At 38.8% G+C, this 26288-nt stretch overlaps 1 protein-coding gene across 8 annotated transcripts in view; it reads left to right on the top strand.

The window, feature by feature from the left end:
* The window catches only part of WDFY3 (WD repeat and FYVE domain containing 3), a 122151-nt gene that overhangs the window by 19768 nt on the left and 76095 nt on the right, over positions 1 to 26288 (top strand). For 7 of the 8 annotated variants that reach the window (XM_017744150.1, XM_017744154.1, XM_017744152.1 and 4 more), the window contains exons 3-10: positions 4977 to 5100; positions 12721 to 12830; positions 13878 to 14039; positions 15136 to 15328; positions 17757 to 17943; positions 20674 to 20840; positions 23316 to 23783; positions 25149 to 25247. In XM_017744150.1, coding sequence (XP_017599639.1) covers positions 4977 to 5100; positions 12721 to 12830; positions 13878 to 14039; positions 15136 to 15328; positions 17757 to 17943; positions 20674 to 20840; positions 23316 to 23783; positions 25149 to 25247 — 1510 coding nt within the window. The remainder of the gene's footprint in view (positions 1 to 4976; positions 5101 to 12720; positions 12831 to 13877; positions 14040 to 15135; positions 15329 to 17756; positions 17944 to 20673; positions 20841 to 23315; positions 23784 to 25148; positions 25248 to 26288) is intronic. The other variant, XM_017744151.1, reaches the window with a different exon arrangement.

Raw genomic sequence — 26288 nt, forward strand, 5'->3', positions numbered from 1 at the left:
TATTTCTGCTGGTAACCTGTTGTGTGAGTTTGGGAGAAGTAAGCTCAGTTCATATACCTCCTTTTTAATTTATCTCCTTGGATTATATGCCTTTTAGTTACGGACTTTCTTGATTTGTTATTACAAATTAGCACAGTGGAATCTTAATCTTGCTTTGAGCCCATGAAGGTTATTTTGATGCAGTTATGCTTAGAAATCTCCCTCTGGTGGTTACATGAGGCTGATGCTTCTGGAAAGTAGAATGCCCCCACTTGAGCTTCTTCAGCACTTAACTCTGATCTGCAGGTGGAGAAGAATTTTTTCTTAGCCTTTGTGGTAACTACTGGCAGTAACATTATATCTATAGAAATTGCAGTTGGTGATATTGCTGGGTTTAAGTAGAACTAGTGTAGCGACGCACATACAGTAGTCTAAGGAAAGACTTTGATTATACTGCTAAGATGAAAAAGACCAGTTTTAATCTCTCAGTTGTTTCTGCCTTTTCTCTTTTCCTGTTTCCTTCCTTAATACAATTCCCCCTCCCCACCCCCCTCCTTTACGCCACTTGCTGGCTTTGTCCTAATTCTCAGCCCCTCCTCTGGACTCTGGTGAAGTCTAGTTGAAGTTACTTCTTGTCTTTGCACCACTTGTTCTCACTGTTCTTCATTCAGCTCATGTGTTGAAGCATTCTGAAAACTAAATCAGTAGCCCCAAATTTTGTTGTTACTTCATCAAAATCAGCTCTTGTCTAAGTAATCTTGGGTACCATTTGCATTCTTGAAGAGATGATGGTTTCTGTGATTTCTATTTGTGTGAATGCATCTCAGAAACTTTTCCTCAGTTTTCTTCTTGTTTATAGTAGCTTTTCCTTCCCCAGGTTCCCCATGTCTCTTTTCTATTCTTTACAGAATCCATCTAGTTTTGTTTATGGGCTCTTTTCTCTGAGTGCTAGAGACTCTTTTGTATCCTTCTTTACTGAAGCGAACTTGATGCTGAAAGCACATTCCTATGTGTTTGCCAGATGTTTTATTTTTCAGTCCTAGTTCTGGTTGTTTTCTTCCTCTTTCCTCTTTTTTTCACCTCCATCAGTTTCCTAGTTTAGTTTTAACATCACTGTCCTTCGAGCTCTACCTGCTCTGAGCTTGTGAGCTTCATGGAGCTCTCCTTCATGCCACAAATACAGGCTGTTGCCAGATGTTGTCACTTCAGTTTTCAATCTCTAAAATCTGGATCATAGCTTGGCATATTGAGGAAAGCAGGTGTTGTTTCTGCTCTTTCACTTCCTTTCTTGCAGACCTTGATAACTATTATCAGTCATCGATGAACTGGGATAGTGTGACCCAAAAAAACCTCATTTTTCTTGATCAGTCAGGTCTCATCCTGTCACTGTTATAGGGGGATTTTTTCCTTGCATTTCATGTAAATACATTCTGGCTTTCCTGTGTTCAAGAGGCTGAGCAGTTGTGATGCCCTCTATTGCTACTTTCACAGTTTACCTTTTTAGATTCCTGGTTAATGCCGCCTTCTTCTTTTGATGTTTACATATACAATCTGCTGTGGCTTCCTCGGCTTACCTAGTTTTATGTCTTCTGGAGTGTCAACTCTTGATGGTACAGCTTGTTTTGGAACAATCCTGCTAGCTTAGTAGCTCTTCAGGTCATAGCAAGGCAAACTCTGATTGGAATAAAAAATAGTACAAGAAAAAATCTCATTTTCTAGAGAGTCTTGGAAGAGATTTTTCAGTGGCAGATATGGTAAATCTTGGTTCACTCTAAAGTTCTGACACAACTTTTCTCTGAGAAGGGGTACTTTTGCTGTCATGACATTAATATAACATTATTAGAAGAACCTTTCTAAAATTTTTCTTGTTTCTCAGACATAATCCTTAGCTGCAGATGTTTTAAGTGATCAGTTAATAAGCTTCATTCAAATTCAGACTCTGAATCCATCCATAGTTACTTTGTATGGTTATCTTTATTCTGTTGAAGATTAAGTGTGATTCAGTACTTTTTCTGTTACTGCCTTAAGCAAAGATTATGATGGTGTATCATAAAAGCATTATCTGTTACAAGATTGGGATGTCTGTGTTAGGAGGAGAGACTCCAAACAAATTGTGAAGCTCAGATCAAAACTTCTGTGCCATCCCTTAATGTGTACTCCAGAATGTCTCTTATATCAGAGTGGGGAGCTGCATGTGTTTGGCTGGAATCAGTGCGTGTGTGTGTACAAAATGCAGTAAGGAGTTCTGTAAGAAGCATTATTTTTGCTGAGTGCAGAGATCTAGAGTGAAGAAGGTAACTCTGCTTCCCAGAGGCATCCAAGTGGCCAGCAGCAGGCAGCCAGTTAAGTAATGAGGGTATCCAGGAGCTCTTTTGAGGCTTTCTTGCTTAGCTGTGGGGTTGAGTTTTTTCCTTTCATTAGAGGCATCTCAAGTTTTTTGTGAAATGCAGCTTCATTTCCTTTTTTTTTTTTTTTTTAATTTGGAGGATTATTAATTAGTAAATTCCGCAGAGCTAAAGCATTCTTAAGTTTGGTTTATAGATAGAGCATGTCTCAAACGTGCTGTGGATAAAACCATCTTGCTAGTTCTGGTAATGAGTGGGTTTACAGACCATTTATTTTTCTTCATTGTTCAGGGAGGCGTATGAAATGATGAATCACATAGTAATGAAAAGCTAAATTGGTGCATAATTAACAAAAGATTGGCCCCTTGGAAGAGTACTCAAAAGGCTCCTTTCAGAGTTCAGTGAGTTTGTGGAAGCACTGCTCTACCAACGTGGTAGTAACACTTGTGCAGTATGTGAGAAAAGTAGATGGAATGATGAAGAGGCTGGTGTTGAATAAGTGGTACATTGTTACATTGTCTTGAAAGAGCCTGCTTTTCCTTATTAAAAAGACGATTTACTGGTAAAATGTGTAACGTCCTGGTCTTGGTTTTTACTACCACTTTTAGTCAGAGGGTATATAAATATCCAATGGAAATGCTTATTTACATAGTGCAAACTTGGTTATGGGGCAACTAATTAAAATCCACTTGCCTCAGTTGCCCTTCTGCTGTAACTTTGAGTTCTCTGCATTTCCTGGGAACTACTGACAAATCTGAGCAAGCTCAGGACAGGTAACAGGGCCACTAGTTTTTCCTCTTCACTTGGTCTGGGTGAAAGAGCTTTAAAGAATTAGTGACAAGATGACAAGATGCTAATGTGCATTCTGGCCTAGATAATCTTGCTTACGTTGTATCAGTGAGCATGCAAGCCTCAATGCCCTCTTCCCTTCGTACTGCCTTGTGGAAGTTAGGGGCTCTTGGATGAATTGGGAGCTGATGCAAACAACTGCAAAAGGAGGTCTTGTGAAATATTTAGGGAATCTTGGATTGTCTGTACTAGGAATGTTGTGTAGTCTGTAATCCAAATGAGGGGATTTTTTTTGGTCCACAGAAAACAGTTGTCTGCCTGTAATGTCTGGTCTCCCATTTGCTTGCTTTAGTGGTAATAGTGGTTGAAATTTCCAGTATGAGAAATACTTATGCCTTTGGTGAAAACTATTTTTATTTTGAGGAAACTGAGTGTTCAATTTCAGTGCTGTATTTCTGGCTCCATTTCATCATGACTTTGCAATGCAAGTAGACAGGAAAAATATTTTTGGCTGTTTTGTGATGTGCCAGAGCAACTGATACTAAGGGAGGTAAGAAGTCAAACTTAGCAAAGGTTATTCTTTCTTCTGCCTTTTAAGTTTTCTTCAGTGACTTAGGGGTTCCAAGGTAAGTTGGCACCACAATTACTTTGCATCCCTGTTGGCTGTAATCATGGATTTCACTGGATGTCTCTGGACTTGAGAATGACCTCAGCCAAGTAGGTCAGCAGCTCAGCTGTAATAGGATAACTGGGTCACCCAGAGAAAGGAGACAGGGGCAAAACAGCTGTTGAGTCCGAATCAGTTGTACTGTTGTAGAACACATAGTCCTTCGGAGAGGCCAGTATAACCTGTTGAACTTAAGTTTTGCTAGAAAAATACTGTCATCTTTTATGCCTGTCAGGGACACTCCTGAAGGTTACATAAATACCTGTATGGGAGAAAAATCGAAACAAGCAGGGACTGTTCAGGTGTTGAGCAGGCTATTCTGTTTCTTCAGCACTAACACAAGTGATGATACCGTAATTTGGGTTGCATGCTTTGTTTGATAATGAATATCGTAGGTTTATTGTGACCATTTTAGTGCAAGTTTTACATTGGAAGTGTGGATAAAGACTCCTTTTTGTGTGCAGTCTTGAATGAAGAGTAAATTACTGCAGCAACTAGCTAATCCATTTTGAGATAATGTGTTCCACAGCTTAGTGTGATACGACAGAGTTAACACATTTCTTCCTGTTATATGTGATTTAATACATTATTTGATAACATAATCAATGCTTAATCATGAAGAATAAGTTACTAGAATTAAGTGACAATTTATTAAAAAAAAGTCTGCTGTTATGTTCAGAAGGATCTCAAAAGAGGAGAGTAAGTCCTTGGGATATCAGCAACATGGGAGGCTTCCTGGTATTGTCAGTTTATTGAGGAAGGACGTAAGAGGGCAGTTCCAATTCTTAGTCCTTTTAAAAGATTTTATGTACGTCATTCGATTTAGGTCTAGTAGATAGTAAAGGAGTTGATCTTAAAAACGGAAGTCCTGTTGGAGAATTTGGTCTGGTACCTGATCTTTACCCCAGACTGCAATCTCAGTCTTTTGGGGCTCTGTGGGGCTTTCATCTTGTGAGAAAATTTACAACTCTCTTTTCCCCTCCATTCATCAGATCTTACCTCCTGAAATGAGGTCTGAATTCCAACTCTGAACATACTGTAGAGCCTGCACTGTGCAAACCAGTGCAGTGATGAATGCTGCAGCATGAAAAACTTGTAATCTCCATAGGAATACTTCTTCACAAAGGAACATGGTAGTTTGTAGTGATCCTTGTAAACTGAATGATTTTAATGCATCCATTTTTCTCTTGGTTCAGGTGTTTGGAAATGCTCCTCCAAGTACAATGACAGAGAAATTTTCTGACCTCCTGCAGTTTACTACTCAAGTGTCACGATTGATGGTGACTGAAATTCGACGGAGAGCATCGAATAAGTCCACAGGTATTGCATGGGGCACAAGGGTGGGCTTTCCCACATCTGTGCAGCGTGATTTTCAGATCAGTCAGAATGCTATGAGCTGCCATTCACAGCAACTGTGCAGGCTCAGAAAATGAATTCTTCGCAATGAAAATGTGTTGCCTTTTGTTTCTTTGGACTAAAAGAGAGAGGAGGAGAAAGAGGTTAGAGGTTTCCTCCCTGAGTTATGGAGAAAGCTGAGTTCCACAGAATTCCAAGAGATGAGAAAGAGAGAGGAGTGAATTGAGTTGCGTGACCTCCTAGGAGAAGGGGGCCAAGAACCTGCATGTGGACAGCTGCTGTATTTCGCCTGAGGTGCCTGTTGGTGGTGTGTTGTGTCACTTGGAGATGCCAGCATTCCAAAACTGTGCATTTTAAATTAGCTGCTGGCCTGGAAACTAATAAGATGTGAAAATACAGCAAGTCCTGCATTAGGACCAACACTGCCAGCCCTAGAAAAATGTCAGTGGACTCCTCTTCTTCTCTGATTATTAAATGTCAGGGTGAGATTTGGTTCTGTTGCACCCTGGATGTGTCAGAACCTGATGTTGTATTGGCAGTTGCGTAACTGAGGACAATGCACCAACAGGGCAGTTTCATTAGCTTTCCTCTTAGACTTCCTTTTCTGAAGAGGAGTCCTTCCAAGAAGTATCAAGTCTTTGCCTACTAGATAATTTTAAGATCTGTGCTGTGTTCTCAGTTTGGATTTGGTGGTAAATGAGGACTGGAAAAGGCTGTGAAAATTATTATGCAGGAAGTCAGGAGTCACAAACTGTGCCAATTACAATATATTTCCATTTTAAGTAGAGTGACTAACAGTGAAACAGTGAAACATTCCAGATGGCTAAACAGATATCATAGACAAAACCTGTTCTCTATGGGTAAACAGGCGCAAAATGTCTTTTCTTTGAGTATTGGGGGGAAATAAATGTCCAACAGCCATGCTGGCAGAACGGTGATGTTTGCTTGACCTTTTTTCCTGGGGAACATTTGTTGTGCCTGCTAGTCTATTACTTCATCCATACCTCTGCTTGTTGCTCCAAGATAATCCAGTTCTTAAAACCTCACAAGTTGGAGGTAGATTTTTGGTGGTGGTGGTGGTTTGGGGTTTTTTCATGTTTTCCACCTCACCTAGAAACTTGACCACAATGACTAAAAAGACAGTTTGGTGCACTTCTAAGCTTTAATGTAATGAATACCAATGTTTCTGTTAAAACAGAAAGCAGTCATTTTTCCTCTGTTATCAGGATTGCTGTTACTCTGGTCAGTAAACCCTTTTTAGACCTCAAGAAAGCCTCATGGGTCCATGTTCTGCAATTGTGTCGTGACTCTTGGTGAGACCAGTGAGTTGGGGTTTCCTCTCCAGAAATGACCTATTAACAAGCTGTTAAAACTCAGTTTATAGACTTCTGTGTTAAAATTACTAGAGCTAGATACACACTTCCTGTGATGCTGATTAAAAAAACCCAGAAATTATTGGTTTCTTAGAATATGTTTTATGCTAAAGACATAATATTGTGTCTGTGGATTGTGAAGACTCTTGCATAATTTTTTTTTAAACTTTTATTCTTTTTCTGTCTCAAACAAAAAGATATAACATATCTTAGTAGTCGTTGACAGATAATTATATCTCCTAGTGTGTTTTTAAAATTATAAAACTTTGGTGACAACAACATGCAGGAAATGTCTCTGGTAATATGCAAGTGCGAATTCCTGATGGTGTGAAATGCTCCATGTAAATAAAGAAAATAGCTAAGCCTGTTTTAGAGACAAGCTTTCCATACATTCAAAAGTCAACTTTCGATAGTTAATGACAGGGAAGAAATTTTGTAAGAACTTCATTTCTATAAATGTGTTGCCAGTATTTCACAGTGGGGAATATGGTATGGTTAAATCTTGCCTGTCAGTATGTTGTGGTCGAGGTTTTTTTCCCTCTGCTTTTGTGTTTTTTCTACTCCATCTGATAATGGAACACAGGGCAATTATTTTTATCAGGCCTTTGAATATTTATGCTAATAGCTATGTGAGTAATGCCTGCTATGGTGGAGGCATATCTCAGTTATTCTTGGCAGACTGTAGTAGTTTTCTCAGAACAGTGTTTTGTGATTCAGTAGTAACTGTGCCAGCACCCTGTCTTAAGTGGTTTCTGAACATTGCCATTGTAGTTGTATGTTCAGCTGCAGTTTCAACTACCTTATTTCTCTGGTAGGGATGTAATCTTGGAGTAAGAAAAATGAAGCAGTTAAATCTGAGTTAAATTATCTTGCAGGTTTCAGTCTTTGCTGTACAACAGTGATGATTTTCAGGTGACAGCAGTAACTGTTTATGAGGATTAGTGACTAGTTTCCCTTGCCATGGAGTATCTAGTCTGTTTAGAAGATGGTGGGGTCATGGGTGAGATAGCTCTATATACTTGAGATTTTTAGCTGCCACATTTTCCACAACTAAGTCCGATTTTGTGTCTGAATTGATCAAAAAGTTGTGGTAATATTATATATATAAAATATATGTTAAAATGTCTATTTCTAGTGTAGTCTCAGTTCTGAAATTAACCTTTCTTTTGGGAGCAAGTGCATCTAGCTCAGAGCTGAAAAAGACTTCTGAAAAAAGGAACAGGGACAGCTGGAATCTTGGTAGAACCACTGTGGCTACTAATTACTACTTTGGCTGGAAGGAAAGCAACACTTTCATTTAATGTATTTTTCTAAAGACATACCCTGGGTGCAGTTGGTGGTTCTGTGATTTTGCAGATATTCCAGCAGCATGTGTTTAAACTAAAGTTTCTGGGGAAGGAATCAGAGAATATCCTGAGTTGGAAGGGAGCCACAAGGATCATCAAGTCATTAAGTCAGTGGCCCATACGTGGACTGAACCCACAGCCTTGGTGTTATTAGCACCAGGCTCTGACCCACTCCTTTCTTTCACTCTAAACAGCTTCTCATATTTCGTTAGTTGAGGGTGTGCAAACCTGTGATTTGGTACCTGGTAGTGCTTATTCCATTTTTGCTAAAATGGATTTCTATCTCTGTCCTCCATTGTCTGCATCTGAGCGCACCAAATAACATCCAGTCAGGGCCCATTATTTAATGCATTAACATTTATCCTAGGGAGATTCAGAATGATTCCCTAAGTGATGGGCAGTCCTGCAACCTGGAAAGTCATACCCTAGTCAGATATGAGTAAGTGGTAGTGACGACAGATGAAACTGTGAAGAAGGGTAGAAAATTGAACAATGAGAAAGCAAAGTAGTACATCACAGAGCTGGAACTTTTTAGCCTTCTTTCAAATTCAACTTCAAAAGTTAGGTTGTTTGGATTTTTTTAGGATTTATTTAATGTACTAGTCTGTGTACATCACTGTTTTGTGTACTTTTAGAGTTCAATTTAGTTGTATCTCTGTTAATTTCAGTCAATTTTTCATTTCATATTTACAATATTTTCTGTATTTATTTGTTTCAGTATTTACTATTTAATGCTAAATTTCTTTTTACTGTGCTACTAGACTGTTCAGCTAATCCTTCCTAACTCCAGAAACAACACTTTCACTTATTGTTTATACCCACTGAATGTTGTAGTGATTTGCTCTTTTTTAAAGGTTTTTTTGAAGGGGGGCGGGGAGAGAGGAGGTGTTTTCAATTTGGGGTTTTTTCACCATTCTTTTTAGTTTTTAGGGTTTTTTTTCTTTGTTTGGTTTTTTGGTGGTTTTTTGTTGTTATTTGGTTCTTTAAGGTTTTTTTAGTTTGTGGTTTTTTTGGGGGGGAGGGGCAATATCCTCTGGTTTCTTTCTTTTCCTCTTAATTTCACAGATTTACTCAAACTGTTTCTCCACTGAAAATGCTTTGAATTTCTTTAGGCATTTATCTAGCAGATCTGCTGAAAGACTGTCGTTATCTCATCTTCAAACCATTTTGGGAGATCAAGTTGATGAACATTCATCATCATTGCAGAAAACCACATCAGTGGTTTGTATTTGGCCTCTGATAATGCCTACCTTTATTCTTCTTCAAATTCCAGTGATCTGCAAACTCTGTTTTTATTGTTCATTTTTAGTTTATCTATATCACATCAGCATAATTAATTTTATGTTTGTCCTAAATCCACAAAAGTTAGTATAATTTGTTGAAGTGCATCTTGTATTTGGGTAGATTACAGATGATAGTTGAAGGAATCTTCTTATCTTCTGCTACTAAGCTGCCTTTTGGGCTCTTCCCATGATGAAGTCTGAAGTTTTCCTGATAGTGAGGATGTTTGTCAATAAAATAAGTGCTCTTAGGGGCTGCTTTCAGACTTTTTTTGGTACATTAACTTTTCTTCTGCTGAGAAGGGACTCTGTTGGAAATGATTTCACATGATGTGATTACACATCTTGGTTTTTTCATTATGTATGTATGTTTTCCCTGTTCTGTGGGTGACTTTGCTTTACAAAGTGATTCTGGTTTGTGTTTATTGAAACTGCTCTGAAAGGGAAAAAAGAAGTGTCCTATCAGCTACTATTTATCAAGAGGCAGTTCTGATCAACAACTGCTATAACTTACTGCTTTTGGTCAACTTTCTCTTTACTTTTGGTGCTTTCTACCAGATCTTATGCAAGGCAAGTGTAGTGCAATATAGAGCCTTTCCAAGAGATCCTAGAAAGCCTGTTTTTTAATCATCTGAATTAGTGAGGCTAAAAGCTGGCACAGTTGACTTGTTTTATCTTTGGATGAGGAGCCCTCCATTTCTGCACACTGCAAAGGCATCAGCCACTTCATATCTGCCACTTGAGATGACAGCCCAACACTGCTCCTGATGATGGAAGGCCGACTTTGTGCCGTCAAGTTTTTATCTGGGTTAATAATTCTCTCTTACTATCTAGGTAATTGGAATTATTTGTACTCTGTAACTCTAGGTGCCTGACTGTGTCTTCGGGCATTTCCCACAAGCAGTAGCAGAGACTTCTGGAAGGCTCCGTTAGAGAAGGGATCCCTGCCTTCAGCTTCACTACCCCCAACACACCTATCCATACCTTTTACTCTGCCTCCCCTCCCACCCTTGGCACATGCACAGATACTTTTTTCAGTAATATTGCCCTCCAGAATAAGCTGTACAAAAGTCTGATGACACTATTGTATGCTGTTGATGGTTCTAAACCATCTAACTAAAAGCTTCTTGCACTGAATTTGCCCTTAGTGCTATTGCTATAGGCACCAACACTGCTTGTAGTGCTTGTAGCATTGATTTTTGCTACCCATCTGAATGAGTCTACTCCCATTGCTTGCTACCTGCTGGTTTTCTGAAGTCCGGGATTCAATGCACCTCTTGCACGTGAAACAAATTTTGTTGTTTGATTCTACCAAGCCTCTATCTCATATATACTGAATCCATGCTGGAAAATCAGACTCCTGTGTATTCACCATGTAACCACATCATCATGGTTATACTCATGTGTACGTGCTTGCACAGTTGTCACAATAGGTATGTTTACATATTCTTTTATAGGTTTTTCTCTTTGCTTTTTTGCTGTTTTTACTAGTTAGCATATCCCACTCCTGTATTGGCTTTCTTCTGCAGCAAAGTTGAAGGGCTAAGGACATCTGAGTGGGGCACATAGAGGATGTTATAGTAAATGATGACTCGGGTGCTTCAAAACCAGGGGAAAGGTACAAGGAATAAATTAAGACTAGTGCTGATGATAGAAGTTAATCTTATATGATAGCGCTATCAAATTTGGTCAGAGCAGATGACAAGAGAATGTCTTCCAGCACTTAAAATGCTGTCTGTGTTTTAGGTAATGCTTAATTAAGAGTGACAGCTTTGAAACTGTTATTTATAGTGTTCAACTGCTATGCCAGAATGCCAGCAGCGTGACAACTTTTTCAGAAGCGTGGGCTTAACCCCTGAGTCTCACTTTCAAAGGTGACTAGACGAGCCCCTGTTCCACAGGTGGCTTTGGAGACTGCCCAAAGGAGGCTGTGCACACTCAGTTTGGTAGCAGTCTTGCAGTCAAAGACAGATTGCCCAGCTCTGTCTGTGGTGGGATAGAAAGAGAACCGGCCTACAAAATCACACCTCATGCTGGGCTGGTGGGGCACTGTCCTTGTAGAAGCAGTGCATGCTTTAGACATGCTTGACTCTCAAAATTGAGGAAAAATGGCTTTTGTCAGGAATTCTGGCAGTTTGCCTATGCCTTTAGTGTAGGAAATGCAACTGTGTCACAGCTGTTGGGCTTTCTAAGTTGGCCTGTTCCAGCCCAACCACCTAACCAGAGCTTTCGCACTGATAGTTTTGGAAGACAGTGCCCACCAGGTACTTCAGGTCCGCATGCTGGGAAATGGGTACTTGTCCTTGTTTGTGTGTTTCATAAATTGCCTTACCTTTCACCTTGGTATCTCAGCCTTTGTTTTATCTCAGTCTAATGGAGGGAAGTGGTAGGGGCCTCTCCTTGCTTTAGCATCAGAATTGGAAAAGCCAGTGGTTTGTACAGAAGTCTGTTATGGGAATAAGTCTGCCACACAAAAACATGAGAGAGGAGCCATTGCACAAATGAATCAAATCTGCACAGCTGACAGTGTGGTGCTTCAGAAAGCTATCTTCTCAATGTAGTTGATGCTACAAGTTTGATGAGTACTTTGCCATATGAAATGTGCTGCCTGTCGAATAAACTTCTTCCCAGGTGTTTGCTGGGGCATCTTAACAGCAAATGAAGCAAACAAGCCAATATTAAAATTGGATTTTTCTTCAGTTAGAGATTTATTCCTCCATTAGTAATTCCTTTGTAATTTCTTTTTTATGTGATACTATTCACCTTCCCTTTCTGTCCTAGCTGACACTAAAAGCACAGGAGATGATTGATACACAGTTATTAATGAAAAATGGTTTTAAATTTCTCTTAAAGGTAATGGGCAGACATCACAACTGGCATTATAGACTTCTTACATAAGTGTGTTTTCAGGCAGCAGTGAAATGGGATTGCATTTTCTCTTGATTTATTTATTGAGGCTGATAACTTGTTTACTAGGCTGAGTATTTGTCTTTGGCTCTGACTGATATGGAGTAGCATCCAGAAGTGGGTCTCAATCGTAAGAATTATCCATAAGCTGTTACTGTTTTCATTCTCAAAAAATGTAGGCTGGGGATGTGGTAATTGCTGATCTTAGCCTTAATGTTACTTTTTTTCCTGTTTTTTATTCCTTTTGTCTTTCAGCACCTCTCCTTCCCTACAATCCCTGTTACCCTCCATACTGTTGTTTCAGTGCAGTGCTTTTTTTCAGAAATTTCAGGTATTTCCACAGAGGCCACTAACTGGTGGTGACTTCATGTCTTTGGAAAAAGTATACTGTGTTTGATAAAGCAAAAATACTCAAACAAAAGTCACTGCAGGTTACTGAAATCTGTCTGCTGGTCAAAGAATGTACTTTTTGCAGCCATGCCACAGTAAAAGCCAAGTGTGTGTGTAAGACTGGAATGTGTGTCTGGAAAGTGTAGGCCTAAGCCTAGTCCTTTTTTCAAGTAGTGCTGCAAAGGTGAATTTATGCTCAGTGCTTGGGGCTGCTGAGAGGATGTGTCCCCTTCTGCAGACTTCCAGACTGAGTTCTTTCTGCTTTTTTCTTTTTACTGTCCCCTACAGAGGCTGCAAGTCGTGCCATCGTCCAGTTTCTGGAGGTCAATCAAAGTGAAGAAGCAAGTAGAGGTTGGATGCTGCTCACCACAATCAATTTACTAGCTTCATCAGGACAGGTTAGTCTGAAACAGCAAAGCTGAAAATAAATTAAGGTGTGGAAGAGACAAAAACAATAATAGAATGAGCTGCATGAACACTCACAAAAAGATATAACTATATTCTGCTTTTCTGTGTTAAGATACTCTTTCTCTGATACTGCCACAGGACTTCTGCTTTAGCTCCTTGTGGTTTCAGTTGCCTGAAAAAAACCAGTAATTTTGAGACTTGAATTTATAATGTTCATTTGAATTATGCATGCAACTTTTATTGCTGCCCAAAGGCTTCTCTCGCATGCTGCTGCTTAGTGCCCCCTGAGATGCATGGCACATACAGGACCTAAATAGTTCAGATTTTGAACTTTGCACACGTCACTGGAGGAGGGCCACAGCAGTTGCAAAAAGCAAGGCCAGCAGCAGTGCTGAGTGGTTGGTAGTGAATCATTCCTGCCTCTGCTTCTGGTGCTGCCCTCCATCAGAGAGCTATCTCTAGCAGTGTACTGGGCAGCTGTGTGGTTTGTTATTTCTGCTCCAATCTGCCTTTGCAATTCAACACATCATCTTATCTCTGTTTTGGTACACCACCAGCCTCCACGCCAATTTGTCTTCTCTTCCCACTGATGCTTTCAGATTTTCTACTACCTTGCTTCTTAACGGCGGCTTATACCTTCTTGCCAAGTGAGAGCATAAATTGAATAATCCTTCTCCCACTCCCATTTCTACTGCTACAAAGAATTGGTAGCTGACGAGGGCTTGGCTGAAGGTCTTGTAATTAACTTGTTAACTTCTGTTGGCAGAGACTGACAGGTTTTGTTTCTGTCCTGTGCAATAAGAGCTCTGAGCTGTGGCTGTGAGATGCTGTTGTCATGTAAATAAATCATCCTATTTTTAGAATTACTGTTTGGATAGGCATTCAAGAATAGATGGTGAATCTGTACTGCTGTGTGAATACCTCACCAAAGGTGTGAGAAAGAAAAACCAGCATTTCAATCAACTGCATTATTATCGATGTTTTGAATATATAATATGCTGAACTGGTATTTTTCACTGTGTTTTCTTCTTCCTCAGAAAACTGTGGACTGCATGACTACAATGTCAGTGCCTTCCACACTTGTTAAATGTCTGTATCTGTTCTTTGACCTTCCACACGTGCCTGAGGTAGTTGGAGGAGCACAGAATGAACTACCTCTCGCAGAGCGCCGAGCGCTGCTACAGAAAGTCTTTGTACAGGTAAGAAAGGTAAAATAGGTCATAGAATTTGAAAGAGGAATGTAAATACTTCATGTGAGCAAAGTCTAGAAACTTTTCACTTGAGCCAGGTGTTACTCTTCCTTGATTCTTCAAAAACTGATGGCTAAGAGAGAGGTGGATTTTCCTGGAAGCACAATTGAGGTTAAATTTCCGCTCCTCCTGTAGATTTTGTCTTTGAAAAATACCTCCTGTACAGAAATGCATGCAGTTCTTCTGCACAGATACTTAGAAGGAACAACATGTGAACTAATTATTGTGTTTTCATCTAACTGGTCCTAGTACTTGGTATCTTTGGCTGCTACTGATTGAAATAGACATAGTAAAAAACATTCGTATTGATAATAAAGTGGTACTCTCAAATGAACTGATTGGAATGGGTGAGGTTTCAGACCTCCCCCTCCAGCTGCAGACAGCCTGCCTCCAGTTTTCTGAGAGGGAGCTTGAGTTCTTCCTGCACAAGATGCAAAACGGAGATAGGATGTCCTCAAAACATGCAGAAAAGGGACTGAGATGTAGTAGCTTCACTTCTGTGGCTGCCTTTTGACTTGGTTATGGTAATTAGGAAATTCAGATCCAGTTGCCAGTTATTCAGGTAGGTCTGCAGTTTTGCTGGAGCCTTTCCTGACAAACTTAATTTGACCAAGATGTTATGGTTGCTGCTCTGCCAACAACCCATCAATAGCATTCGTCCTGCATTAGGAAGGGATACAGCAGTTTGCCTCACAGAGCTTCTCCCCCACTGCAGAATTTAGACCTGTAAATTAGGCAACTGGCAGATTCTCCAAGAGTGGAATATCCTGGTACCTGTGCAAGTACGCTGTGTCAGCCTAAGAGATTTAAACTCTGCTTCCAGTCTTCTGGTAAGCATTTTAATCTGAAGTGGGACTTCAAATAACCATGTGTCGAATAACCTTGTCTTGTGTTCAAAGTACTGAAACATACAAAGGGAAAACAGCATGTTACCTTTTTTAATGTGTTTGCTTAAAGGAAGAATGTTTCACCTTTTACTAAGTCTAGGCAAAATTAGCAAGGATAAAGGTATTCATGCTAGTTGTTTATTGACTTCCTATTTCAGATCCTAGTAAAATTGTGCAGTTTTGTGTCCCCGGCGGAAGAATTAGCTCAGAAGGATGATCTCCAGCTTCTCTTCAGTGCAATAACCTCATGGTGCCCTCCCTATAATCTGCCTTGGAGGAAGAGTGCAGGAGAAGTACTAATGACCATATCTCGTCATGGCCTTAGTGTCAATGTAGTGAAATACATTCATGGTATGTGTCTTCCTTCAGTATTATTTATTGGGATATTTTCCTGCTCTTCTTTCATAGTTTTCTTATTTGGGAAATAGGCATGAAAATAATAGGGAAGCTTCTAGGCTTTTAGTTTGGACATATGCATATTTATGTACAGGTAACATTTCCAAGCACTTGTGTAGTGAGAGAGGTGATTTTACCTGAGTCTGTCTCATTCACATTTCAATTTAACCTGGGAGGATAGAGTTTCCTCTCATGTTTTGGTGTAGAGTTCATGACGAGAAAAAGGAAAGGCTTTTGGTAACTTCAGTAACTCCCTGTATTGAAAAATACTCGCTGTGAAGATGCATTAATCCTTAACAGCCAGCTGTCTTCCTCCCCTGTGGTCCAGCCCAGCTCCCCCAACCTAAAGATGTTGTTCTTAGGGCCTGGCCCATGGAGGCTCTTTGCTTGGCTGAGAACCACACCTGTGCTCGATGGGTTTGCAGCCCCTCTGTTTTCCCTGTTCTCTCACTGACTGGATTGCTGACACTTCAGCCAGCCTACATTTCTTCTGCCAGGCCCTCATCTTCCCCACCTTTCCATACAGCTTACAGATTGCAGGTTTTGTGCATCCTGAAGGCCAAATGAAATTATCTCGTGGGCTTAATCCAGACTGCAAGTCACCAAATGAATGAAGCATCCAGAATCATTCCAGTTTGTCTTCTGTCCATTTTTTAAGACAAGTAGATCCTGGCTGTTGCTGGCATGGAAACTGTAGTGTACAGGGACATTTCTGTAGCTGGTTACAGATTTTGGTAGCTAATAAAAGTAGCAGTTTGCTCATCATCTATCTTTGCAAGGAGCTGGTGAAGAGGCAGTTGCCAAGCTGGTTCACAACCACTTGCAGATGAAAACCAGTGTTGGAGAGGATATTAGCTGCCTGGAAGCAGCTTTGCATACAAATGATTCTTTTTGCATTAATTGAAAACTGGATGGGTGTTTAGGTATGTAGGACTTGAGATAAGGAATCTGATAAAATATGTTTCTAATATTATATTTAAGGCTTTTAGACTGTGCGACCACATAGGAAGCATTTGTAGTTTTTAAATTGGACTGACTGTTGGAATGAACTAACATCCTTATACATTTTAGCGGTGTACACCTACTGGAAAAAAAGAAACCCACAATTTTGGGTTGCTCACACCCTGAGAAGCAAGTAGTTAGTTAAAAGGGTCTGCAGAACCATTTTGATGGTTTATTAAATATATCATCCTGCTCCCACATACTTCACAGAAAATTTCAGCCTGTGTTTTTTCTTGTGCTAACAGTGTGTTTCCAATTCCAGTTAAAAAGATGTGAATATACAGTATCACTTGAAAGCACAGCACAGTCACCAACTGAGTGTTTTCAGATAGGGCTTGCAAGGTGATAGGCTTCTGGTGGGCTTTCGATGAGTGTAGAAGGTGTATGTATGTATGTATGTGTGAAAATGTTATGAAGTGCAATAAGTTTTGACTGTCATTTGGCATATTACAACTGCTACCTTTATTGCTTCTGTATGGCCTTGGTCCACAGAGGAGTGAAACTGGCATATGAAAAGATACTCTAGGTTCTTTAAAAAGAGAAATGAAGTCTTAAAAAGAAAACCAGTTGGCATTCCTTCTTGCTTTTTGATTAAAAAAGTGAACCTGACTTGAGATAGCAACGTCTGTCTCAAGGCTCATCATATATTCAGAAAAAATTTAAGATATTTCATCATAGGCAAAGGAGCATCCTTTCACCATCTCATGCTCTGATTTAATCTCTGGAAAATTTTGTTACCAGTCTAGCTAGAAAGATTTGTGCTTGTGTTGTGCATGCTGCAAAGATAAAATAGCAAATAATGGAAAGGAGCATCTTTAAAACAGAGTGCAACAAATCTCACTATAGACTTGAGAAAACTTTTTGTTGCTGACTGAATGAACTGATGGGATGTGAAAATTATGCAGGGCAAGACAAGCTGTCTCTCTTTGATGCCAGCCAATGAAATGCTAACCAGAGTAGGGATAAGATGACAGGGTATAAAGGTTTATATATAGGGTTTTAGTAACACTTCAAGTCCGTGCTTTGTATAACTTTGAAGAGGAAAATATGGTTTAGAATTACTTACAGTTGCCATATTTGTCTTTTTATTCTGTTGAGTTAACTGGTCAGACTTTTTAGGTAAAAATCAGTATTTATCTACACAGTTTTCTCCTTACAAGAGTAAAGGTTATAAAAGGGAGGAAGAGGTTGGCAAAAAGAGGTTAGGGATCTGATCGAAAGCCACTTGATAGTCCTTCTCATCCTCAAGTGGTATTAAATGTTCTGTGACAAGAGATGCTTGAATAAGTTACCTTATTGCTGTGTTTCGTGTGTTAGTTACACTTCTTGCTGTCATTAATGTCAGTAAAATCCTAAATTTCTTCACTGCAATTTTTTTCAGAAAAGGAATGTTTGTCCACGTGTGTCCAGAACATGCAGCAGTCTGATGACCTTTCTCCCCTAGAAATAGTTGAGATGTTTGCTGGACTTTCTTGTTTTCTCAAAGACTCCAGTGATGTATCCCAAACATTGTTGGATGATTTTAGGATATGGCAAGGATACAACTTCCTCTGTGACCTCCTCCTCAGGTAAGCAGAAGTGCCTGAAGAAATGCGGTCAGATCACTGAGCTTTTTTCAAAAAGGTTTTCTTAATAAAGAGTAGATTAATAGGTTTAAACAAATAAGTGATTATAGATGATTATGGAATGAAGATATTAGGACCAAAACATTGAATTTTATGCTTCTCTCCATTTATGAAACTACATTGTTTAACTTTTTGTTCTTTAGTACTGATTTATTACTAAATGCTTCTTGCTGTGTAAAGAAAACTGTTGCTTAAAAATAACTTGTACTAAATATTTAGACAGAATCCAGAACATAAAATTTTGGCTGCAACTAGAGGTTTTTGAGTTTGGTTGGAGTTTGTTTTGTCTAAGGAGATGGTTTAGTGGTGGACTTGGCAGTGTTGGGTTAACAGTTGGACTCAATGATCTTAAAGTTCTTTTTCAACTTAAATAATTCTGTGATTAAATTATTGTCTTGTTTTATCATGCTATCATAATGAAAAACCACATATGTAAACGTGGTGCATGTTACAAGGGAATCAGTGTGTGTGTATATATATATTTCTTTTTATTTTTTATTAAAGGTATTTCTAAGCTGCTAATGCATTAAAAAATACGGTAATGAAAATGCCTGCCCAAAAAAAAATTTGAGTGTATGATCTATCCATGATTTTATTTCTTTCCAGGAAAGAAACTTCTTTAATTTTCTGACTGAGAAAGAAAAGAGTGTCTGTTGAATTATTTGTTTAAAATCAATGGGAAGTCTATGTTGCTTTGTTTGGATATGAAGTTCTGAAGAAGGATGCTTAGCTGTTGAAATACAGAGATACATTTTTCAAATCCAAGGCACATACTGGGAAACTATAATTGTACACCTTATGAAGTATATTTGGGTCAAACATTATTAATGAGAAATGTTAATGTTGTAGTCACCCTATTTTTGGTGTTATTATGCTGAGTTTTGGCACCCAAGTATTTAAACTAAATTTTCCACTACATTGTAAATTTCTGAGGGGGTTTTTTGTTTGTTTTAAATGGATACCAGACACAGACACGGCATTTGAAATTCCTAATCACACTTAAAATTACTCTTAAGTTACCTTTGGTGCCACAAAAGCTAAAGCACCTGTTAAGGAATTGTTATTTTTCTTGTTCTATAAGTGGAGTTTTGGAGTATGTTGTATTTACGAATGCATTAATTCAAAGCAGTGTAATTCAAATGCAGTTTTTCTTCAGAAACTGTCAGCCAGAGTTTCAGTGAAATATGAGGGGAACATGCTGTCATGTTTCATGTTGAGGTACAAAAGTGATTCTCTGTACATCAAGTGTTTTAAACAAATTCTCTCCTGAGCTTGCTCATCCTTTAAATCAAATGGTGGGGAATCCCTGCCAAATGCATAGGAAGATTAGGGATTTGCATGTCTCGTTGAAGAAGGAGGGGACACCTGCGATCGTCAGGTGGCATCAGTAAATTAATGGTGTAGGAATGTGTTATCCTCACTTCTTCCTGAGGTGGTTTTCCAGAAGAAAACACTTTCTTTCAAAAAACAGTGACCTTGAATAAGCCAGTGTGTTGGTCAGTGATGGACCACAGTAATCTATTCTCCCTGGACATGTTTTGGCTCAAACTGATCCACAGAGACTTGTTCAGCTCTGGGGCACTTTTGTGAAGATGACTGTCATATGAGGGTATGAAATCTGGACATTGGGCCTCAAACTGCAGAGCAAAGGCTTTGAAGCTGGAAAAACAGAAGGATGTGTGACAAAAATGGCTTACTAAGAAATTGCAGAAAATCTCTGAGGGCCAGAGGGGCACTTTGGTGATTTCACCTGGATCGTGAGAAAGGGCAGGGTATGTGGAGGATTAGTAGAGTGGCAGTAGGTGAGCTCAGTGCTTCTGTAGTGACTGTTGGCAGGAGGTTTTTGTTTGAAGGAGGTTTTTTGTTTGAAGGAGGTTTGTTCCTCAGCCACATCTGACTGAGAAGAAGATGGAGGATGCAGAATGAGTTGCTTGTAAAGGGCTCCCACAATCAGTTGTCAGGAACAAGTGAAACAGAGCTTGCACTGCTTGAGTGAGTAGAAGAACGTGATCCCCAGTTTACTTCTGAGATCTACAGAGTTAGTAAATAATTGAATATTGTTTAATTTGTGGTGAAGTAGCAGGAAAATGAGGATGGCTTTATGATTCAGAGTCAGTTTTTAGGGTTTGGTCTGATGGTGTGTTCCTGTCAGTGAACAGTGATTGGAATGGGATGTTAACATTCCTGTTCTCTTGTGTTCAAAGGTAAGAGTTTGTAGTTCTAATGAGGGTGCTTCATCCTGTGCTTCGAAGTGCTAGGCTTCTACAAAGATACCATTTCATTAACACAAAATATTCACTCTTAAAATGGCAGATGTAATCTAGCAAGTTAATTACGGATCTATTTAATTACAGACTATCCATGTACTTTCCTATGTAGCATCTTCATGTCTGTGAGAGGATTTTTAATGTAATTTTCATGTCTCTTCGTTTTTAGTAGACTATTGAGTTCAAGGAAAGATTGATGAGGTAAATTCCTATGGCAAATGACTGTTTGCTCTTGTAAGTCCAGTGTTTGACTGACTAATGGTATGACATAGGAATGTGGAAAATACTGCAGGAATAAGGCAGTAAAGCTGGTCTCTAAATTAGTAAAGTAAACCAGATCTTACTAAAGTGATTTGAGTTCAAATAAATTAGTGCTGCTAACTTGATCCTTTTGTATTTTCTTCAGATTAGAACAGGCAAAAGAAGCTGAATCTAAGGATGCTTTGAAGGACTTAGTTAATTTGATAACTTCCTTGACAACATACGGTGTCAATGAATTAAAGCCAGCTGGTGTTACCACTGGAGTACCTTTCCTGCTACCTGGATTTGCAGTCCCACAGCCTGCAGGCAAAGGTGAGTCTGCTTTTTTCTCTGTTTGCTTTTTTGTTGTTTTAAATGCAAATTACAAGATACGGAGCGGCTGTGTATTGCACAAACCCTTTGCAACCAAGTCTAGGTTCTTTATCTAAGATCGTGTATCAAATACTCGGTGATTTTGGTCTCAAAGATTTTATTTCGGGGTTGGTACCCAAAGAAGAGAGCTTGGGGCTTGTGTATTTGAGGATAGGTCCAGCCTCTTCACTGCAAAGTTGACAGTTTTCTACATGGAGATTTGAAGAGATTATTTTATTGGAGAGATGCACTGATTTGATTTATGGTGTTTTAAGCTGCTCTTACTAAACTGATTGAAAGGCTGATATGCTGGCTTGATTTTTTTTTCTTTTTTTAATCCTTCCCCCATGCCATTTTGCTTTCTGTTAGCTTTTGTCAGCATAGGCAAATGTAACTTGTGAGCTGAAATCTGTTATTTCATCACTATTGTGATCAGAGTGATAAAATCTGTGGTGCGCTTGAAACCACAGTCAGTTACAATTTGGAGATAAGGTTGAGGAAGTCTTGAGGGAGAAAGGGTTTTATAAAAATAAACTTATGTTTCATGTTCTGTGCATAAACTTAAAATTCAGGTTAGTCCTCTATGTAACGAAGGAGTTTGGAATTTAAGTGACTGTGGAGCTAGTTTGTTACTTGAACTTTTTATGAGATATACCACCGGCACAAGAAAAGTTTGTTATAGGATTGCATTTATAGATTTATAGACTAATGAATATACATCCTAGGTTCCTTGGACAGTGACTTCCTTTCTCTGGTATGGAGAGAGTTCATTGTTCATAGCAATTGTTTTTCTTTTGCACTAAACAGAAAAAGAAGGTGAACACTCAGAGTTTAATTTCTTCATGTTTTGATGATAATATTCATTTTTGTTTAGGCTAATCAGCTTTTCTGGTACAATATTATGAGAGAATCATGGCCTGTTGCAATCTGCAAAAGAGTTTTTTAACTTTGTGGTATTTGTCAGGACATCTCTTTCTTTTACCTGCTTTTAATCATTTCTTTTTATGAAGACTGTATTCATTCATTTTCTCAATCACTTTCATTTAAATTCTTTTAGTTCTTGATCTCTGAAGACCTGTTATAATTTGATTTCTTCAGTAGTGCTCCTAATAATCAAAAAGAATTTATTAATCTGCTTGATTGACTGGAACAACTGTTGATACTAAGCTAGAATATAAATAGTTCTATCTGACACTACTATGTTCCTGTCACATTTAATAAGCTCTAAATCCCCTCATTTGAACATTTTCCATAATAAAGAAAGCATGTAAAGAAGTCCCTTTAGGAACAACTGAGTGTGACTTAAATGTAACTAATATTCTTCCAGATGTGAAGTTGTTCCATGTTCATTTACAAGGGAATTTTCTCTTGCCTTCTGGAGAAATACTGACATGGAAAGTGGGGAGGCTTGGCATGGAGATAATTGAACCTACTGCTCAACTGGACAACTCAGTTTACAAAAATGAATGGAGTAGTGTTCCACAGAGAATATGAAATAAAGAAGGATTTTTTTTACTTATGAAAGGGTTTTCAAATCAGGTTAACAGTTTGCATATACCTTTATTTGAAAAAGTAAAATAAGATTTTATTGTTAGAACATCCTAAATGTTTTGAGTGTCTTTAAAGTTCTCAATCCTGATTGTTTATTTTGTTAAAACTATTTTTTACCATCAGTTGTTTTCTCTATCATGGGATTTGTCCATTGTGGCTTGTACTATTCCTACAGAAGTTAAAAAAGTTGTCTTCTAGGCATCTTTTGAGTAAAATAAGAATAATATCTGCCCATAGAAAATTTTGGGGAGCACTCATAAATGATGCATTCTTTGGCTGAATGAATGAGATTTTAATCAAGTCGAAGGTACTTACAAGAAGAATTGTGACTGAGCTTTAAAGATGTGAGATCTTTGTGAGCTAATATTAGAGCTATCTTATGCTTTTCAACTCCTTCCCTATGTTTCAGTTCCTTAATTGTTAATAGTACTGGATCCTGCCAAAGCTCTTTTATTCCCAGCTGTGAGGGTTGTGTGGTGCATTATGGAATACAGGACACCTCACTGTTGCTATAATGAGTTCTCCTATGGCCTGGGTACATAAGGGGCAGGGCTTATTTTGTCTCTAGGACTGTATCCTTTGTACATTTTAACACTAAATCAGTGTGCTTATCTATTTTAAAGAAATGATCTTTGATCAGCATCTTTAGCTGCTTGCATAAACTCTTACTATCGAAGATGAAGCTGCCATCTTAAAGAATAGTAGGTTGTGGAATTTGCAGTATTTTAATGATTTTTTTCAACTAAATGTGGCATCATACACTGTTATTTTATTCCCACTTACTAAAATGTATAGATCATTATGAATAAGTTTATTCATTGTTTATGATGATTAAGAACTTTCTCTTTCCTTTTTCCTCCCATCCCGCTTTGTTTCCTGATTTAGGTCATAGTGTGAGGAATATTCAAGCATTTTCTGTCCTCCAGAATGCATTTTTGAGAGCAAAAACCAACTATCTAGCACAAATCATCCTTGATGCCATCACGAATATTTATATGGCGGACAATGCCAACTACTTCATTTTGGAATCGCAGCACACATTGTCTCAGTTTGCAGAGAAAGTTCCTAAACTTCCAGAAGTGCAGACCAAATACTTTGAGATGCTGGAATTGGTTGTCTTCAGCTTGAATTACATACCCTGTAAAGAACTGATCAGTGTGAGCATCCTTTTAAAATCCAGCACTTCTTTTCAGTGTAGCATCATTGCCATGAAGACACTCCTGAAGTTCACCCGTCATGACTACATCTTTAAGGATGTCTTCAGGGAAGTGGGACTTCTGGAGGTGATGGTAAATCTTCTTCATAAATATGCAGCCCTTTTGAAAGATCCCACTCAGGCACTGAATGATCAAGGTAGCGTGTCATTTTCCATTTTTCTAATATTTGTCTTTTTTGGCTGGAAATAGTGGAGTCTAATGTTTAGGAGAAATGAGAGAGTCTGAACATGTACCTTGCGGGCTGAATTCTGCTGAGGACTGCTCTGCCGTCTTAAAAGCTCACTGGAATTGCTTCTCTCAGTTTCTTGAGAGAAGCTCGAGGCTAACTTTAATGAATGATGCTGTATGAATGCAAAGCAGTAGGAGCTCATATTTTCCTTTTTAAATGTTTTTTTGATGTACTGATTCAATATTTGTTACTTAATGTGAAAGAAGTAAAGGAGCAATACATAGCATCAATATTCTTCCTAACAAAAGGTACTTTGTACCTTTGTGTTTAGCCCCAGCCTTGAAAAAATACAATAGAGTGCCTATCTGAGCTCTTAATAGGAGACTTTTTTATAAGCTGGGTCTAAATTTTTCTAAGCATTAAAAAAATGTAAATTAAGATCAATTATCTGCAGACTTGAACATCCCAGATAAGCTGCACAGCTGCTAGGCCTGCAGAGCAGGCTCTGCCATGTGCCATAGGAGCATACATGTACACACAGAGAATTTCTTTTTACATTCTTCATTCAAACTGCAATCGAGCTTGTGTGCATCAGTGACACTTACTTTTTAACCATAACTGCTTGATGTTTCACCTGGGTTGAATTGTATGAAGCTTCATTAGTGAGTGGTAGCTGTAGGTTAGAGTTAGAAAGCTTTGTTGCCAGTAACTCCATTGAAAAAACACATCAGTTCTCATGTCCCTGTAAATAAACGGATGAAGCTGTCATCTAATTACGGTGCTACCTGGGTGCACATGTCCTTGTGTTGGGGTTTACTTTTTATTAGGGTAATTTAAAAAAAAACCAAAACCCCACTGTTTTTTCTGGAGTGTTACTCTGTGTGTACTATGCCACTTGCAGTGTTGGTCTGTTACACCTGTTGAGTAATCAGCTGTAATTATGTGAGTGTAGTTTTGTGGGGTTTGTGTGGAATTTCTCTTTTCAAGTACTGAAAACTGAACAAGAAGAGATGCAGTTAATTCTTCAACTATGGTATAGTTTTGTGGCTTGAAGAAATAATAGCTGCAGTGTCAGGCACTTTGGAGCTCACAGTGCTCAAAAACTTCTGCTTAAATTCTTGTCTTTATAAAATTAACTTCTCAAATGATTCATAGTTAAGCTTTCCCAGGAACGCATGTGTAGTCTAAATCTCAACTTGCTTTGGAAAATGGTGGGGCTGCATGCTCTCTGGGGAAGCAAAGAAAATAATAGCGTGGTTGCAAAGTACCAAGAAGCATCTTTTAAAAGAGTGGTATTTTCTATGACTTTAGCATCTGAAAATATTTTTTTAGTAGATTCAAGAAACAGTTCATTTGAGGACCAAAAGCAGCTGGCTTTATTGGTTATGGAGACTCTGACAGTACTACTACAAGGATCAAACACAAATGCAGGTGAGTAGGGAGATTTTTGTTAAAATAGATATAAAAAAGTAACTCAGAAAATTAGGTTTTGCCTTTCTATCTTCAGCCCAGTATTCAAATAGTCTGAAATACACTTTCTCTCTTGCCAAGTTTTCCCAGCAAAGAGAATAGACAGTGTAACCTGGAGTGCATAAAATAAAGGAGAACAAGAGTGTTTAACTTGAGTTTCTTTGCTGTTGTTTACTTGAAGGCAACCACCACACTCCATGACTCTTCAGCAGTTCTATAATAATTTTTAGTAGTGCTTGTAACACTGTTTGGATGTTTTAAAATTTAAACACGTAATTAGAAATGTAGTTCAGTGTTCACAGTGTCATATCTACTTAATGTAATGCCTGTATCTTTAGTTAAAGATGTCTTTTCATTTTTAAAGAGTTACTCCCAGTCAGTATGTACAAATAGGGCTCTGTTACAATTGTCCTTTTCTAAATCAAGCATCTGTATATTAGTAGAGATGGAGGTTTCATTAACCAGGACTTAGTGGTTTTGAAACCGTGGTAGTGTCCACCTGCCTTGTGACAAATCCTTGGCTGCTGTTGGATGGCGTTCCTGACCTCACCTAGGAAGCATCAATCAGCCATCAGGACCTCCTTGCTGCTTCTCAGGACTGAGTTAATCTCTGAGTATGCACTGGAGAAGCAACAGTAGGGAGTGTAAAAGACATCAGCACTTTGGGATAAAGCCACAGATGTTTTTCCTGAGGAATCTTGGAGAATTCAAGGGCCTCATTTCATCAGTAGCTCTCCCAGTTCAGGAGCAGGACAGAGCATACAGGAGGTGCTGAGAAACCATTCCTCAGAGAAGGGGTGCCTACTGTCTGTACTGGGATGTGAGCCCAGTGGCACTGTATCCAGAGGCCAGCAGGGGTTACAGGTCATCACAGAGGCATAGATAGGCATGATGCAGCCTTGCAGTGATCCATACCACATTCAGTGCTTGGTTTCTAATCTTAAACCAGCATCTGATAAGCTTTCCTGAGTATCACATAACTGCTAACTAAATCTCAGCAGG

Source organism: Corvus brachyrhynchos, unplaced genomic scaffold (assembly GCF_000691975.1).
Source record: "Corvus brachyrhynchos isolate BGI_N302 unplaced genomic scaffold, ASM69197v1 scaffold229, whole genome shotgun sequence".
In the NCBI taxonomy this organism is placed as follows: Eukaryota; Metazoa; Chordata; class Aves; order Passeriformes; family Corvidae; genus Corvus; species Corvus brachyrhynchos.